Source organism: Phaenicophaeus curvirostris, chromosome 2, assembly GCF_032191515.1.
Source record: "Phaenicophaeus curvirostris isolate KB17595 chromosome 2, BPBGC_Pcur_1.0, whole genome shotgun sequence".
Taxonomy (NCBI): domain Eukaryota; kingdom Metazoa; phylum Chordata; class Aves; order Cuculiformes; family Cuculidae; genus Phaenicophaeus; species Phaenicophaeus curvirostris.
This window is the reverse complement of record NC_091393.1, coordinates 57,261,089-57,278,541: the sequence shown is the minus strand read 5'-3', so window position 1 is coordinate 57,278,541 and position 17,453 is coordinate 57,261,089. Positions and strand designations below refer to the sequence as shown.

Genomic DNA, 17,453 nt, shown 5'->3' with positions numbered 1-17,453 from the left:
ACTGAGATTCAAGGATTGTGAGCTGGGTCCAGACACATTTAAATTAGAAGAAGCAGCATTTATTTTTAAAATAATAAGCTATTTATTGGAATAATCCAAGCCTTCTGTTGTACTGAAAACTTTAAAATTAAACAGATACTAATCAGATTCAAAAAGGCTTAGTAATTTGCATATGATGAAACAACAATTAATATAATATATTAGCAGGACTCCTACACAGACACTTAGTTAAATCACAATGATTCCTTCTGGCCTCACAGTATATGAATGCCTGGGGATCATGACAAAGAAAACTGCTCCATTGTGAGATATACACTCCCTCTTTAGCAGGTCTTACCTGTTCTGCTGGAAGCTCCTTCTTGAATTATCATCATCACTGGAGCACTTTCACCTACACGTTTAGCTGCTCCAGATGATCTCTGCAAACTATCTTTTGTACCTGCTTCTCTCCCAAACTATCACCTGCCGCCTAGATTTACTTAAGCATTCCTAACAAGTCCTCTAGCACCCTTCTATTTTTGTTTATAAACTGCCTTGTAAATGAAGAATTTCTGTAAACTTTCGCTAGTATTATTAATTTCTACAAGCCCCAGAGCTCAGAAGATGTTCTTTTAAGTTTAGGTTTTTTGTCATTTGAGCGCTATGGGAGTATCTCAACTCTTTTCTTCCATTGTCTACAATGTCTTTCTTAACAACTTCTGATTTATCAATAATCTGTTACCTTTAATTCTGATATTTTCTTTACAGTGCTTTAGTGTGGGTTTGTATGTTGTTGTTTTCCAGTTATGATATTCTTCTCCTCCTTTCCCTCCTTATCTATAGTTCTCTCTTATTTGTCATTACAGTAAAGTCTTATTACTCTCCCCTTTCTTTTACTATTTGTCCTCCATTTCTGCCACTAATTCCTTATACAATAAAGAAGGATTTCACCTAACTTTAGTCCTGAATAGTTGGCCAACAGATCTAAAGCAGTGGCCTAGTCTTCTGTATTCTGCAGATAGAAGTAGGTACCTTGAGATGGCAACACATCCTGTCATCTAAGAGATAAGAAACATAGGTGGGAGAAATTACCCACTCAAGATGCCCCATTCTTCTCTTTTTAGCTACACAGATTGCCTAGGAACATAGCTACCTCTTCATAGTATCTCCAAATAAAAGCTGCTAGGAGATAAACAGCATATTCTTTGAAGTCAGATATCGCCTCGTATCACTATATGTTGCAGTGGAAAAAAATGTAAACTAAAGAAACTATTGAATACATCATTTTTGCAGTGTAGTGCTGAAAAGTACAAAGGTAATGATGAGGGGAATTTCCTCTGTCAAAGGGGAAATTCTTTTTCAGCTCACTGAGACTTCTGTAAAATTCCAAATAAAAACTAATGATTCATAAGACAATTTACTTATGCAAGTGGCATTTTTAACAAATATTTGGCAGATGTATATTTAGAACAATACAAAAGTTAGGTGTTATATTTTCTAACTTAATTTGTTATTTCCAGGTACTAAAGAAAACACTAATGCTAAAGAAACCTTGCAAAAATTGTGGACTGCAATTGAGTTAAATTTTGAACAGTGTGCTGTAATACTCTTAAGGTAATCATACAATAAACTAAACTATTTTCTTGCAACCAGTACCACAGAATTGTCATAAATTGCTGGTTCACAAAATGAATGTGGTTAAAAATGTTACTAGTTTTAAAATTACAAAGCTCTGATGGAAGGGATGAGATGTTTATAGTGAAGAAATACCATGCTTTATTCTGTGTGGCCTACTTAAGTAAAATTATTGCAAGTTTAATTTTTAGCTAAGCATGTTACAGTTTTTTTCCTACAGTTTGAGCTAGAATATTACCTTTATCCTGCATTTAATGTTTTCATATCCTGTAGGCTGATTCATAAGTATAAATCTGATACTCATTCTTTAGTTAAACAGCTAACCAGTTGATTTAAAGAAGCATTTTGGTTCATGCTGTCTGTTTAGGATTGTGGTGAACATTAGAAAGGAGATAGCTGTACTGTTTGATTGTACCACAGTTCATATCATCAGAGGCACTTGCCTGAAGGAAATTTGATGTACCTCTAGGTAGATTCTTTCCCTAGTATTTAATTAAGGCTCTTGCAAAGATAGCCAATTTAATTTGAACAGTGTTCCTTAAGCAATTTGCAAGCATGACATTCCTTGGGGATCACATGTTTTGATTGTCGTTCAAAAATCTCTCTTCAAATGTTCACACAACTGATCTAGCAGTGGATCGATCAGTTCTGCAAAATGTGAGTATTGAAAACTGGCAATAATTACCGGCTATGGGTATAAGTCCTCACTCCTTATAACCAGCAGCTTTGGGAACACTCATATGGGGTATCATTTTATTTCACTTTTTAGTGTTTCTAATACTGTAAAAAATATATGTATGTAAGTATTGATTATCACAGGACATTACCTCTAAACCATCTGATCCCTGCAGATTTAGTATTTTTTTGAGAGTGAATTGCTACCAAAGAAACTTTAGTAAAACATTTTATAACATTGTTTTACTTTCGTAGAATCATAGAATAACCAGGTTGGAAGAGACCCTCTAGATCACCGAGTCCAACCATTCCTATCAGACACTAAACCATGCCCCTTGGCACCTCGTCCACCCGTGCCTTAAACACCTCCAGGGAAGGTGACTCAACCACCTCCCTGGGCAGCCTGTTCCAGTGCCCAATGACCCTTTCTGGGAAAAATTTTTTCCTAATGTCCAGCCTAAACCTCCCCTGGCAGAGCTTGAGGCCATTCCCCCTTGTCCTGTCCCCTGTCACCTGGGAGAAGAGGCCAGCACCCTCCTCTTTACAACCTCCTTTCAGGTAGTTGTAGAGAGCAATGAGATCTCCCCTCAGCCTCCTCTTCTCCAGGCTAAACAACCCCAGCTCTCTCAACCGTTCCTCATAAGACCTGTTCTCCAGCCCCCTCACCAGCTTTGTCGCTCTTCTCTGGACTCTCTCCAGAGCCTCAACATCCTTCTTGTGGTGAGGGGCCCAGAACTGAACACGGGATTCAAGGAGTGGTCTCACCAGTGCCGAGTACAGAGGGAGAATAACCTCCCTGGACCTGCTGGTCACGCCGTTTCTGATACAAGCCAAGATGCCATTGGCCTTCTTGGCCACCTGGGCACACTGCTGGCTCATGTTCAGTCGGCTGTCAACCAACACCCCCAGGTCCCTCTCCTCCGGGCAGCTTTCTAGACAGGCTTCTCCTAGTCTGTAGCACTGCATAGGGTTGTTGTGCCCCAAGTGCAGGACCCGGCATTTGGCCTTGTTAAACCTCATGCCATTGGACTCTGCCCAGCTTAGTCAGCAAAGCAGCGTTATCCATGGTTAGCATAAGTTAAAGTCAAAGATATATGTGCCCTCCTGATTAGATTTAAATACATATCTTGTTTTCTGCTTTCCAGAGAAATGTTTAAAAGAAATTGTAAGTCCATTGAAAAGTTTCCTTGTTATGAAGATGAATGGTGTAAGATGTCTTTTGCTGACTATGCTGTTACGTATGTTGATCAGCCACCAAATATGTGGTTTGTGGTTTTTAGGTGAGTTCCATATAGGCCTGTATAACTCTTGTGGGGAAATAGTATTGATACACTATTTTTTTCATTTACTTGCTTTTTAATTACTTGTGTAATTTTACATAGCTCTACTTTCCTGAAATTCTAATATCTCCTTTTACTTCATGTCACAAAAATATTTTTATTTGTGAAATTATTTTAATATAATTCTAATATTTTTTTTATTTTAGAGAAATATTTCTTGTCTCAGAAGAAATGCTTATAGTGCCAAAGGTGTATACCTCTATCCCTTCCTGTATGCTTCATGTTGTTGACAATGACACACTGGAGGAAATACCACATGTCTTTTCCAAAGTGGCACCTCATGTTTATACTAAAAATAAGGTAATTTTTATTATTAAAATGGTTGGTGGAATGAAGAATGTATATGTTCAATTAGCTGATACCACAAATTAAGGAGGAACATTAGAGGAAAAGAAAAGTAGAATTCAAGATTATTATCATCGAGTCCACCCATTCCTATCTGCCCCTGAACCATGTCCCTGAGCACCTCGTCTACCTGTCTTTTAAGAGTTTATACATCATAGCAGCCCTCCAGTTACACGAGTTGTCCCACCAAGTTTCCATGATAGCAACTACGTCATAGTCTCCTTGTCTTACAATAGCTTCTAATTCCTGCTGGTTTTTGCCCATGCTGCATGCATTGGTGTAGATGCACTTCAGCTGGGCTGTTAATCCCTTGATTCTCAAGAAGGGAATAGTGTTCATTCCCAAATAACTGGTCCTTGGATTATCTAACTCATCAGTGCCAAGAGGTACTCGCCCCCACTCACTATGGGCTAATATACTGGATGTCATCACCAGTACGCCATCTTTCAGGCACTGGAGTCCCATTTCCAGGCTCACTCCTGTCTAGCCTGGCTTCATCTCCCTCTCCCTTCGCATCTAGTTTAAAGCTCTGTTAATGAGCCCTGCTAGACTTCTGGTCAGGAATTTTGTATTCCTAGGAGACAAGCATGCCCTGTTCCTGGTAAGGAAGCCTGGAGGTTTATAGGCAGATCCATCAAGAGTTTTGACTGTTGCAAAGTTTCATAACATTAAAATTAGAAAGTTTTATTTGCTGGTATTTTCTTTATCTCCCTAATATATCTATGTAATCTTTTACTACTTCGTTTTCTATTTTAGTCTGCCGCTTATGACATTAATATTACCCATAATATTAACTATTCTAGCCATGTGTTCTCAGTTGACCTTTTAGTGAAGACAGGTTCACATTTTAGCCTTCTCAGCCTCATCTGTCAATAAGAAAGAATTGATGTCTGTTACAGTCTAACACTACAGGAATACTTTCTCATCATTCTTTTGTACCTTCCAGTTTCATCAGACATTTTTTTTCCACTAGATTGAACTTGCCTTATTCAGTATTTATAGGAAATATTAGCTGAATGTGACAGATAAGGCCTGCTACTGCTGGAGGATTATGGGTAAAAAAGGGTTGCAGACAAACATTTCATACTCTCAAGACTAGTTTGGAATCCTTAGAGATGGAGTGTGGATTCCACCAGACAGGAAAATTCAGTTTGGAATCCAAAAGTGGTGAGTGGCAGGATGCAAAAAGAAATCTTAGGGGTGAACATTACTTGCTGCTTTTCAGGAAAGTAATGGGATGTGGAAAGAGCAATCACTTCAGATTTATTTCATATCTCATCTCAGCATTTGTTCTGCTTAGCAGGATACAACTGTCTAGTTATATCTTGTAAAGTAGGATTTTTCTTTCCCTAATTTTACTAATTCTTTCTTAGATTTCCTCCAATTAAAAAATGGCCCTTTTTATTTTATTCCTATCCTTCCTATCGAAGAAGTCTCTGCTTAAAGTAGGCATTTTTATTATTATTCTCTAAATTAATGGTAATAGATGTGGTTAATATCAGTAAATAATGATTTGTTTTGAAAGTATTAAAACAGAATTTTGTAGATATGCTGTATTTTTCTACTCATTACATTTCTTAATCACTGAGTTTCTCAATAAGAATATAATATCATACTGTACAATTTAGCTTGTTTTCTATTTGTAAGTGGTTCATTAATGTTTCAGTTGATTTGCAAAAGCTATTGAAAGCTCTGTTCATGTTTTGACAAGACATTATGCAAATATCATGAAACACAGAATACAGTAGTATTATTTTAATACTGTCAACAATGTAATACATCAAGCAAGAAATTATACATTATGCCTGAATTCCTAAATGTCAATATTGTTACAGGAAAAGTCCTTTTTAATAAACCCACCAGTTAGCTTTTCGGCTTCAAAACTATGAATCAGCGCTTTACAACAGACCTAAAAAGAAATCCCATCAGCAGATATTGTTATTCTGCTGCAGAAAGACTCCTGGAATACATTTAACTTCATTTGACTATGATATTGACAATAAGGATAAAATCTACACACTAGCAATAATATTTATCTTATTTCTGCAGACATTGCAATCTATATAGAAACCAGCTACTTGCTTTGCATGATTTGGATTTTTTTTTCCCATTAAATTTTCTTCTTCCATGGTAATTTTTTCTACTGCTGGACACAGTTTGGTTTGAATTTTGGCTTTTTTTTAGTTCTAGTCTCTTATTATTCGCAAGTCTTTTGAACAGACTGTAGAAAATTATGGAGATAAGCATTCCTCAAGCTTCAGCTGACCAACAAAGACAAGAGGTTAAGAAAACATCACTAACAACATATTTAGTCTAGAAAATACAAGTCTATTTGCTCAAGGATGCTGATTAGTTATTTGTCTTGACTAGTCATACAAGGACACAAGGAAATAATCTTAATTTTCCAAAAAGTTAGTTTCAGTGATATATTAAAAAACAACCATTTCTGATTCTAGAGGCAGTGAATTGTAACAAGATATCCAAGTACGTAATTAAACCTTTCAAAGGATGTTAAGAAAGAGACATATATCTGATGGGCTTATCTAGTCATATTTGTTTATTTCTTAGTACTGACTAATTACTTGGTATCCCTGTCAGCTGTAAAATTCAGTTATTATGCTTTGTAATTGCTTATGGTATTCAGAAAGTGCCCACTCAAAGAATCTTTTCATCTGAAGTCCAAATTTTCTGCATATTTATAGTCAACATTAAGACCATAAAACCTTATCCTTATCATAGAATCACAGAATCAATAGGTTGGAAAAGATCCACTGGATCATCGAGTCCAACCATTCCTATCAATCACTAAACCAAGCCCCTCAGCACCTCATCCACCCATCTTTTAAATATCTCCAGGGAAGGTGACTCGACCACCTCCCTGGGCAGCCTATTCCAGTGCCCAGTGACCCTTTCCCTGAAATATTTTTTTTCTCATGTCCAGCCTGAACCTCCTCCGGTGGAGTTTGAGGCCATTCCCTCTTGTCCTGTCACCTGTCACTTGGGAGGCCAGCTCCCTCCTGATGGAAAAGGGTTTGGCAAGCACATCTGCCAGCTCCCTCAGTACTTTTGGATGGATCCCATCTGGCCCCATGGACTTGTGGGTGTCTAGCTGGGCAAGCAAGGCTCTAACCACCTCCTCTTGAATCATGGGAGCTTTGTTCTGCTCCTCTAACTCCTGGATATGTACACATGGGGAACAACTTTCCTTACTATAAATTACTACACAATAGAAAGTGTTTTTCTCATGCACACAATGCTGTCAGAAAGCACTTGAAGGTCTGTCTAAACCCTCACTTTTCAAGTCTACATGTTAAGAAGAGAGGAGGTTTTAAATATGTGCTTAACTAAGCATTTAAATAAGTGAGTTCTCCTGAAAGATAGCTTTGGGTACTTACTATTACCCTGTGATGATTAAAGGATGTAAAGTGCTTTACAGTTACAACTGCACAAATTGGAATCACAAATAATATATTCTATTATATAGTAAGTATATTTATTTATTTATTTTACTTATATAATATATTTTGCTTTCATTCTGAATATTCAGTAGTCCTGAAATCACAACTGGTTTTGGTATAAGAATTTTCTAACAAATATTTTTATTGGTAAACACCAATTAATTTTTACTGAAATTTAGCAGGAAACTGCCAAAAGAACAAACCTTTCACAGAATTTTCAACTGATCTATTTCTTGGGTCGAACATGAAATTTTAATAGACTTATTTCCAAGAAAAAATAACTTGTCTTCTACTTTCAGAAAGGTTACACATTTATGGCTGAAGCACGTACTGATGATATTCCCATGACAGCTGGAAGATGGAAGCTCCGGCTCATTGGTTCACATAGTCCACTCCCCGTTCTCACTCGCAAAGCTGTATATAATGCTTATTCTACTAAAGAAATTAAGGAGTATTACATACCCAATGACAAGAATGTAATGTTAAGGTAAATAATGAGAGAAGAAAGATTAAATTATGCTTTTTATATGGATTATCCCTGACAGAAAAGTATATGCTTTCCTCTTTCTTACAAGAGGAAGATAGTCAAGCAAATACTTGAATTTTATGGGCCATCGATGTTCAATACCAAATTTAACATTTAATTTATGGAAGTTTTATTTTCTGAAGTAATTGCTACCACTTAATAAAGAGCAGGTATGAAGTACACGGATTGTAATTTTAAAATCCTGATAATAACATTTTTCATTTCTGTAGGCTTGATCTTGAAATATTATCTATATGACACTAACTGAAATTCCATTGTATTTTTGAGAATTAAATATGTATTACAAGACAGATTTTGCAGCTGTGGAGGAGACAGTTTGATATACTTTCTGAGCTATTCAGATCAGGCTCTATCTTGCAGCATTGGCAGAAAAATGTATACGCAACTTATTTTAGCATGCAGATTCTTTTAGGAGAACATATTTAATAAAAACATGATGCTTGAATTTTTTAGTATTTTCCAGCTGCTTGAGTTCTAGAACTGGTCCTGACTAAATTACTATATTTAAGTAATACACTATTTTTAATTAACAGTGTATTTAGCTAATAGACTGCATTTAAGTAACACTATATGTGACACAAGGGATTAGACACTGTACTGAATCAGGCCCCATGCTGATTACATGCATATATTTTGAAAGTTAATTCTACCACATTTTGCCTTGATTCCTGACAATTTCTGTCAATATTTTGAATCAATGAATTATTCTTGTGCTAGAGATCTATTCAACAAGAAGTACCAGAGGAATCAGGTTCAATATCAATGAAGAAGACAGGTGGCAGAAATATAACAAATGCACTCAAATTCTTCTTTGATGAGTTTTTTCCCTGGTTTCCCTCTGATGTTGAGAAATCTTTAAAAAAATTATTTTAAATATCCATATATTTTTTACTCCAAATGTGCTGAAGTCAAGATGGCGGAGTCTTTGTGTGGTTGTGTTTATTGGGTTATTTGCTGAGTTTAGTCTAACAATTTGAATTTATGAACAAAAAGTAAGCTATATATGAAGTTAGAAGTCACAACAAAAATATTTAAATTTCATCCTAAGACTCTAATTCTACCATTTTTTAATTCTACAGTCTTTAAAGTTGACCAGAGTAGCAGTTGCTATCAAATGAGATTACTCTATCCTTTTGAAAGCAAATCTTTACACTTTTCTTTTTCTAAGTTTTTAATTGAAACAGTTCAGCTTCCTAATCAGCTAACTATGTTTTTCAACAAATAGTGGTACAGCAGGAAGGAAAAAGTATATCTGGACATTTCATAAGGCAGCAAAAAAAAGAGAAAAGGCAAGCCTAAGACATTTTTTTTTTTGCAGCAGCAGTTACTTTGATCTTGGATACACTGCACTAAACTTAACTACAGGAAGCTTAGACTATCAGATTGCAGGAAAAAACAGTTGACTACAAACTAAATTTTAAGTCTTTCCTTCCATGTCAGCACAATGTTTTGATACTTTCCTAAAAATGAATGATCTCTTATAGTTGGTTATATATCTATATTTTATTTCTTCCTCTTTAGGTATTGTGTAAATGTCACAGCATCACATGTTGCTACAGTGCAGGTACAAACCTCTAAATCAGATGTATTCATTAAACTACAAGTCCTAGATAATGAGGAAGAAATTGTGAGTGTCACTGGAAAGGGCCATGCACTCATCCCTGCTTTTAATTTCTTGAGTAATGAAAAGCTTTTGAGTTCCCACTGTAAGTATTGTATTCTGTATTTGATAATTTTATTCACTGAGGGATATACATTCTTACAGTAACTTTAGATATTCACAGAAAATATTTTTTCTTACTTCTTCCATGAATTATTAATTACTTTGTGGTTAAGTGAAATCAGTTACTTTTTTGAGCAATGAACAGGAGTCCTTGGACCTCAGCAATGACAGAAGGTACCAAAAGGATTGAAGTATCCAGCCTTATTTTCTTCCTCTGTCTTTTGGTCTTCTTTTCTGGTGGAGTAAAGTGTTCTGTGGATAATTGAAGTAGCTTCTCAGTTCTAAAAATTTTATGCATATTCTTGTCTTGTCCTTGAGAACTGAAATATGTTTGATTTTCAAGATCCTGCCTTTATTTGTTTGTTCTTAAAGTTCAAAAAATTGTGACTCTTAGGAGACTGATCCCCAGGTAATGGGACACAGTATATAATTCATAGATTACACTGAGCCTTCTGGTTTAAATGCACCTTCTTGAGTATCTGTTTTTTTTTTGCAAAAGCATATATTTTATTGGCTTCTCATCTACCATATGAGCCCCAGAGTACAAGGCAAAAGACTCTTGAATAAATAATAAAGTATTTATGCTTAAGAAAAAAATCCCAATTTTTACTCTGCCTCTGCTACAGCCTCACAATGCTATTCATGGAAATAGAAGACGCTGAAGGAAGAACTACTTGTGCCAGACTTGCAAAGCTCATAAATGCCCATTATGCTGTTGTCAATTCTTTACGATAACAACCGAAACACTGCAAAAGTTATCCCTTCTTAGAATAGTTGAATTTAAACAAAATTACTTTTGAGACAAATGTATTTGAAAGTTATAGCACTCACCTCGTTCACATTTAGCTGAACAGTTGAATCTGAGAAGTTTATTTGCTCAAAATTCTGTTTCTTTTTATTTCTGTTTTAAAAATGTTGTTGCCATTCATTACATTGCAGCCTTGTCACCTCAGCCCTTGTTAAAGGTGAGAACCAGTGTGTTCAAAGGTCACTTTCATTCTAAATTTGATGTATTTTCTCGAAGTGCTTTGGAAGCTGGTGAAGGGGCTGGAGAACATGTCTTACGAGGAGCGGCTGAGAAATCTGGGGTTGTTTAGCCTGGAGAAGAGGAGGCTGAGGGGAGACCTCATTGCTCTCTACAACTACCTGAAAGGAGGTTGTAGAGAGGAGGGTGCTGGCCTCTTCTCCCAAGTGACAGGGGACAGGACAAGAAGGAATGGCCTCAAGCTCCACCAGGGGAGGTTTAGGCTGGACATTAGGAAAAAATTTTTCACAGAAAGTGTCATTGGGCACTGGAACAGGCTGCCCAGGGAGGTGGTTGATTCACCTTCCCTGGAGGTGTTTAAGGCACGGGTGGACGAGGTGCTAAGGGGCATGGTTTAGTGTTTGATAGGAATGGTTGGACTCGATCCGATGGGTCTCTTCCAACCTGGTTATTCTATGATTCTATGAAACTAGGAATTTTACCTAACAAAAACCCAGCTGGCATGAGTTAAAACTGACTCTCTGTAGTCCAGGAAACTACCACTCTGAATCTACTGAAAGCCCAAGACTGGCAGGATGGGGCTGGGAGGTAAAGAAAATGAAGCCAAAATCTTCTCAGTAGTGCCCAGTGACAAGATGAGAGGCCATAGGCACAAACTGAAATACAGAAAATACCATCTAAGCATACACATCAATTCTTAATCAATCAATTTCCCTTTTATTTGTAAGATTGTATACTATTTTGAATTTTTCATTCATAGAATCATAGAATGGTTTGGATTGGAAGGGACTTTAAAGATCATCTAGTTCCAACCCCCACTACCATGGGCAGGGATACCTCCCACTAGACCAGGCTGTTCAAGGCCCCATCCAATCTGGCCTTTTCATTATATCTATAGGTTTCATTTTGAAATTGTATGTTCTTCATAAGAATTACAAGTGTGCTTCAATACAGCCATTGTTAATAACCAAGCAAGTCAACTACTGTACTCCCCATGGACACCACCGTACATCAATGTTAGAAGACACTAGTTTTCATTCCTTTTATGAAGACTTTTAAACAATAAATCTGTAAATCAATCCATTTCTGCCTATTTGAACATAGTCGGGACCAGAGGCAAAGGCAAATTGTTCAAATACTGGGTTATTGCTTTGCTAAAGCCCAAAATAGTATATTTCATGTGCTCATCTCCACTGTTTTGAAATGTTTGGTTTTCTAACATGTTCTTTAGAAAAATGTTTTATCTACATTTCCAGTGCTGTGTGGGAAAAACACCTAATTTAATCATGATTAAGAAACATATTGATTTCTGTCTCAACAGCACGTTGTTATTACCAGAAAAGTAATATTAAATACTACAAAGACCATGCTTTTAAAGTATAATTCATCAGATGACAATGTTGTGGTTTTAAAGAAAGTCATGGAGAAACTGTCGTGATTCTGTGACTGAGTTACCAAGATAATTAGCAGCTATTTTTGGTAATTGTTTTTGGAATACGGGAATAGGTTAATAAATGTAACAGTAGAAATAGAAGCAGGACAACTCTAAGATAGCACAGATTTGGGTCAGCATGACAAATACTTGAAAAAAATTGTTAAGTTACCCTCAGTAAAAAACAAAGAAGAAACTTTCTTTCGGTAAACAAGCTTGTTGGCAAAGATAATAGTCTGAAGACTGAGATAAGCTAAAAAGCACAATGAGGTGAAAGGGAAGAGAAATGGATTCCAGCAGATGCTGGAACGGAGTTGAGGGGGCAGAAATTGAAAAGGGGCATTTTGTCTTTGCCAGACTTGCAGGGGGCATGGATGAGAGGATTTTCAAAATCTCCTCAGAAATCAGACAGACACATGAGGCTTTTATCCTTTATTATTATGTGCTGTGATACAAATAATTTCTCTTGATTTGAATCTTATTTTAATCTGTTGTGGATCAATCAATGAATTATTTGTTATATTCACCTGATTGGAAATAGGAAGGCTGTTGTATCAGATTCCTATTCAGCAATGGAGTCAGTGAATTCTAGCTGGAAAAAGTGGTGATGAAAGGTACTTTATTTCAAAGAGACTTTAAAATTGTTTCTAGACCTGACAAACTGTAAAAAAATTGTTATGATTTTAGAATGTATTTGAAGGTAAAATGAATATTCTGATTCCATTTAAGTGTGTATGAGTGCGTAGAGAGCTGTCAGATGGAAGAAACAACTGTTTGTTGGGGGTTTTACTATTATTTTTACAAGATTAGACCTTACACTTAGGCCATAACATTGAAGTTCTTTGTCTATGTGCACTCGTATATGTATAACACAAAGAAGACATTTTGTGTAAGTTTTCCAAATCTTTCAGAGCATGCAAGCTATATGAGATTATTAAATTTATTCATTATAACTAATATACAGTTAACATTCAGTAAAATGGTATCAGATTACCCAACCTGCTGCATGTGTGTAGGTGTAATGTATGTCATTGTATTATTAAAGTGTGTTTCTTTGCTGTTGTAAAAAGTGTTTTATGGCTTGTACAATAGCAATCTAGGAACCTCCATACAGACTGGTGCCAAGTTCAGGTGGGGATTTATACAATTGGCATTCAATACACCAAGATACTGTCAGTATCTAGTTTTTCTCTTTAAAAAGTGTGTTTTCACAGAATAAGAAAAATCAGAAACCACTGCCATACTGTCAGCACGAAACTTGTTTGTTAAGCAAGACACTGCCCACACATTTGAGACCTATTCAGTATCACATATATTCTGCCTCTCATGGAGCTGATCGCTGTGTTGCCAGAAGTATTCTTAAGTGACATTATTATGCAAGCATCACCAATAAAACATTATCCCCCTTTCCCACCCACGATCTGTTAATTCATCCCCAGCCACAGCTGTTTTATAAATGTCTTTTATAACTCAAGAACTACATTAAACCAATTGATTTTGAACATATTTACATCTTCTGAGATGCAGCAGATTATTTGGACCTTGAACACTGACTTGCCAATAAAGGAGGTACATAGCGCTGTGTTGCCAGCACAGCTTGTTTTGTTGATACAAGCATAGCAAGCCTTTAACCACAGGTGGTCAAGTGAATTCTCAAAATCCTTTTTTTCCATAGTAGCAGTCTGATACAATCCATTCTCAAAGTATCAAAATCTCATTCAGATATTTGTTTGAACCTGGAACCAAGGTAGGTACCAGTTCCTTCTAGGCAGAGCTTTGCTTAGGAAAACCAAGACAAGTAGAAGCAGTGAGAAAAGTAATTTGATGTCGCAGCACCACCTGGAGACCATTACTAGAACGATCATTTTGGTTGTGCATGATTTTTTGGGAACATTTTCAAGTCGTTTTTCCAACAAGGGCAGGTGAGTTTTCTGGAGGATTGCACCATTCTGAGCTGAATGTGTTTTCTGGATTACTACTTCTGTTACAGCCCTTCTTTAGCACATTAGTGGTTTCACAGTTTTTCCACATCAATTCCTTCCTTAGCAGACAATAACAGAACTTTAGAAACGACCGACCACAAATAGTTCTATAGCTCTTTTCAACACTGGCTTTCTTTCAACTTCAGTTGGATATGATCTTTGTGTCAGGTTGGCATAAGAGACTTCTGTAGGCGTAGGAATGCCCCTCTCCCATCCTTCTATGAGTGCACATAATTTATTAAATTAAGTTAGCTATACAGAGGTCTCATTGTACAGCGTACGAGGCTTCCATATTATGTAATATATAACATAATGATGTGGTGGTTAGTGCAGGAAAGAAGTGTTGGTTTTCAGGGGGTGGGGGGAATATACACTTTATAAAATGTAACAGCAATTATATATACAGTCTTTCAAATTTATCATTATTTACTTTGAAACAATCTGTGATTTTCTTGCAGAGTGACATCATTATAGTATTTGGAAGAAGTATAATTTTAATTGGAAACTCGTGATCATAATACAGCATGAGAAAATGGACTATAATATTTCTTTGTTATCATCACTTCTGGGGGCATATGTTTACCTAATATCAATAATTCATAGAATTACTGGAAATTAACCCTGACATTTTTTATCATCTTGCAGCAAGCAAAACAATTATTCACAGTAGTACAAGGAAGGAATCAGAAACTGGAGTATCCAAAAAAAAATCTCATATTTCATATTTAAAGGACACCAAATCTTCTTCCAAGCCAGGACTTGTACAAGAGTGTCCACCTTTATTAGAAGATGAATCTGTCCTCTTGGAAAACTTTCAAAAGAGTCATGTTAGTCCACAACAAGTAAGTGATTCCAAGTCATTGGGATTTGGAAAAAAACCCAACCAAATAATGAAGGTATATTGATAATTTTTTTGCTACATGTGGAGATCTGATATGCTGAGGCAAGAACAAGGAATCAAAAATGAAGATTGTTGGTAGATTCTGAATGAGGCTATGGAGAAATGAAAATGTACGTATATGAATAACCAAATAACTGTCATTTTTGTTTTCCAGTCAAGGTGATCTATTCAATCATTAAATGTTCTTCATTTGCCAAATCCAGTTCAAGTATAGCATAGCTTTCAGTTAAGGGCCAAAATTGCCAGTAATTGAGCTATACTTCGATAATTCAATGCGAGTTTTCTTTGAAATTTGATATGAGAAGGCCAAATTTAATAGTTTTAATAGAGAAACACCTACTTCTAATAGGCTGAAAGCTTTAGTAACAAACAGTAGTTGTTACTTGAGAAGAGTTTCTCAGAGAGAGGTGTCAAAAATTTGTATTTTCTTGACATCATGTAGTATTATTTGTCTATCATAGAAAAATAACATCCATTTTCTGAAGCAGTTCATGTGTTTCTACCTCCAGTTGTTTCTCTACTGTGACTGTTTCCTGATAATTGACTTCAGCTGTAACAAAATATTTCAAGGGAAAATAAAGGATTATTGAGAAATAAATTCCAGAGTTGTTCCTTTGACTCAGAACTTGCTTCAGAATTCAGAAAACAGTTTTTAATAAGAATAATTTCCTGTTCAGTGTAGACAATGTTTAATATAACATATGGGCCCTGTCACCTCTACCTCAAATTAAGACATTATCGAGTTCTAGTATTAGGGCTTAAAGCCCTGAACTAGGTCTTAAAATCAAAGACAGAAGTCTTTGTTTTAGCACATGACATGCCTGGAAAAGTTACACAGAAATCTTAAAGGAATGTAGTTCTTTGTTGCATACCCCATTTTAGTTTCACTTGATGAACACTTGAGTAATTGTTTAATTTCACAAGAATTAAAATAAAATCTGTGGAATTAACCCTGATTTTTTAAGCTTCTTGTGAATACTGTAATGTGCAAGGCTGTAAATTAATTATGTGTTTTATTTGCTGAGTTCAATAGCTGGCAGTTTACTAACCTACAGAACTTTTGTATGCTTACTATAATTGTTACGTCTTCAGTGTGTTGACATACAGCATTTTCTTTCACAGCCTCACAAGTATATCATACAAGCATTTGTATTGTATAACAGTTGGCCACTTACTGAGAGTCAGTTGCTGTTTGTTCAGGAACTGAAAGAAATGGAGAAAAATGAAATCAAAGGTAGGTCAATCTCAGTATGTATTTAGTCAACTGCATCATGTTATTGATTTTTTTAAAACAATGTTGCAACAAGCCAAGACCATATGACATTTTTTTTCTTTTAGTCACTGATTGAGTGAAATAATTAAGGACTAAAGCTCTTTGTTCTGTGGTTCATAGAAATGAATTTTGATAGCATGATTCTCTACCTTCATTTCACAAACTATAAAGAAGTCAGAGAACACTGTGCATAACTCACCAGAGCTTCTTAGGGCTGCACTTTAGGTAGGGGTCTGGAACAGTTATGGAAGTATGACTGCTTCCACAGTCAGAGAGACTGATGAAATGGAATAGAAAGGCACAGGGCTCTGACAAAGTACATCCTTTGTACATCTCTGAAATTTGAAAATTTCTACTGAAATTTGAAAATATGTCTTCTGAATGCACTGACAAGAGAGGGGAAAAAAGGCTTGGTTTTTGGATATATATTACTTTTGTGTTTCTAGGAGAAGAATTTAGGCAACAGGCAAGACTAGGAAAGGTTGTAAGGACAGGTTGTGTATTCCAGCCAGGCAGGGGGCAGAGGAATTACAGAAGTTTTTCTTTTTTCTAGATTCTCCCAGCATTTCTTGTTAAGGGACAGAAAAGAAAAAAAAAAAAAAAGCTCAACACCTATTATAAGCAGTTAGAATTCAAGTCAGTATCCTAGAAATTAGATAAATGTCTCATATTTGCTTCCCCTTTTACCACTAGGGCTTACACAAAATGATTTTGATCTTAATATGTTAGAAGAACATTTATCATGCTGGATTCAACAGCCTGAGAGGCAAGAATGCTGCCACTCTATGTCCCCAGGTCCAATGATTAATGAGGTTTAAGTTGTAGTCCCAGCACGCACGCACAGAACACATACACACTATGTGTATACATATATACATTGCCAGCCATACGGATCACAGAGAGAAAGAGCACTCACTCAAACACGGAGAGCACTAATGGCCTCATCCTGCTTCCCTCTCTGTCTGGACAGAGTGGAAGACCACTAGAGAGAATATATTAATATTTATGTATAGTGGATCCTTCCAGTAGCTGGACTTAGACACCTGGTCTGCCCAGTAGCTGACCCTTGGATCCACTATGAGCTCATGAGGCTGCAGCCTTATTCCAGCCGTGCGTGCAGACCATCACACACACATGCATGCATGCACGCATGTAGCTGACTCCCCTGTGCTTGCACT

The 17,453-nt window shown here is 36.3% G+C and overlaps 1 protein-coding gene across 1 annotated transcript in view; it reads left to right on the top strand.

Moving 5' to 3' along the window:
- The window catches only part of ADGB (androglobin), a 110,486-nt gene that overhangs the window by 77,784 nt on the left and 15,249 nt on the right, over positions 1-17,453 (top strand). The window contains exons 23-29 of the mRNA XM_069850872.1: positions 1,500-1,593; positions 3,435-3,569; positions 3,776-3,929; positions 7,732-7,919; positions 9,501-9,685; positions 14,747-14,943; positions 16,125-16,236. Of these exons, the coding sequence (XP_069706973.1) occupies positions 1,500-1,593; positions 3,435-3,569; positions 3,776-3,929; positions 7,732-7,919; positions 9,501-9,685; positions 14,747-14,943; positions 16,125-16,236 (1,065 nt within the window). The remainder of the gene's footprint in view (positions 1-1,499; positions 1,594-3,434; positions 3,570-3,775; positions 3,930-7,731; positions 7,920-9,500; positions 9,686-14,746; positions 14,944-16,124; positions 16,237-17,453) is intronic.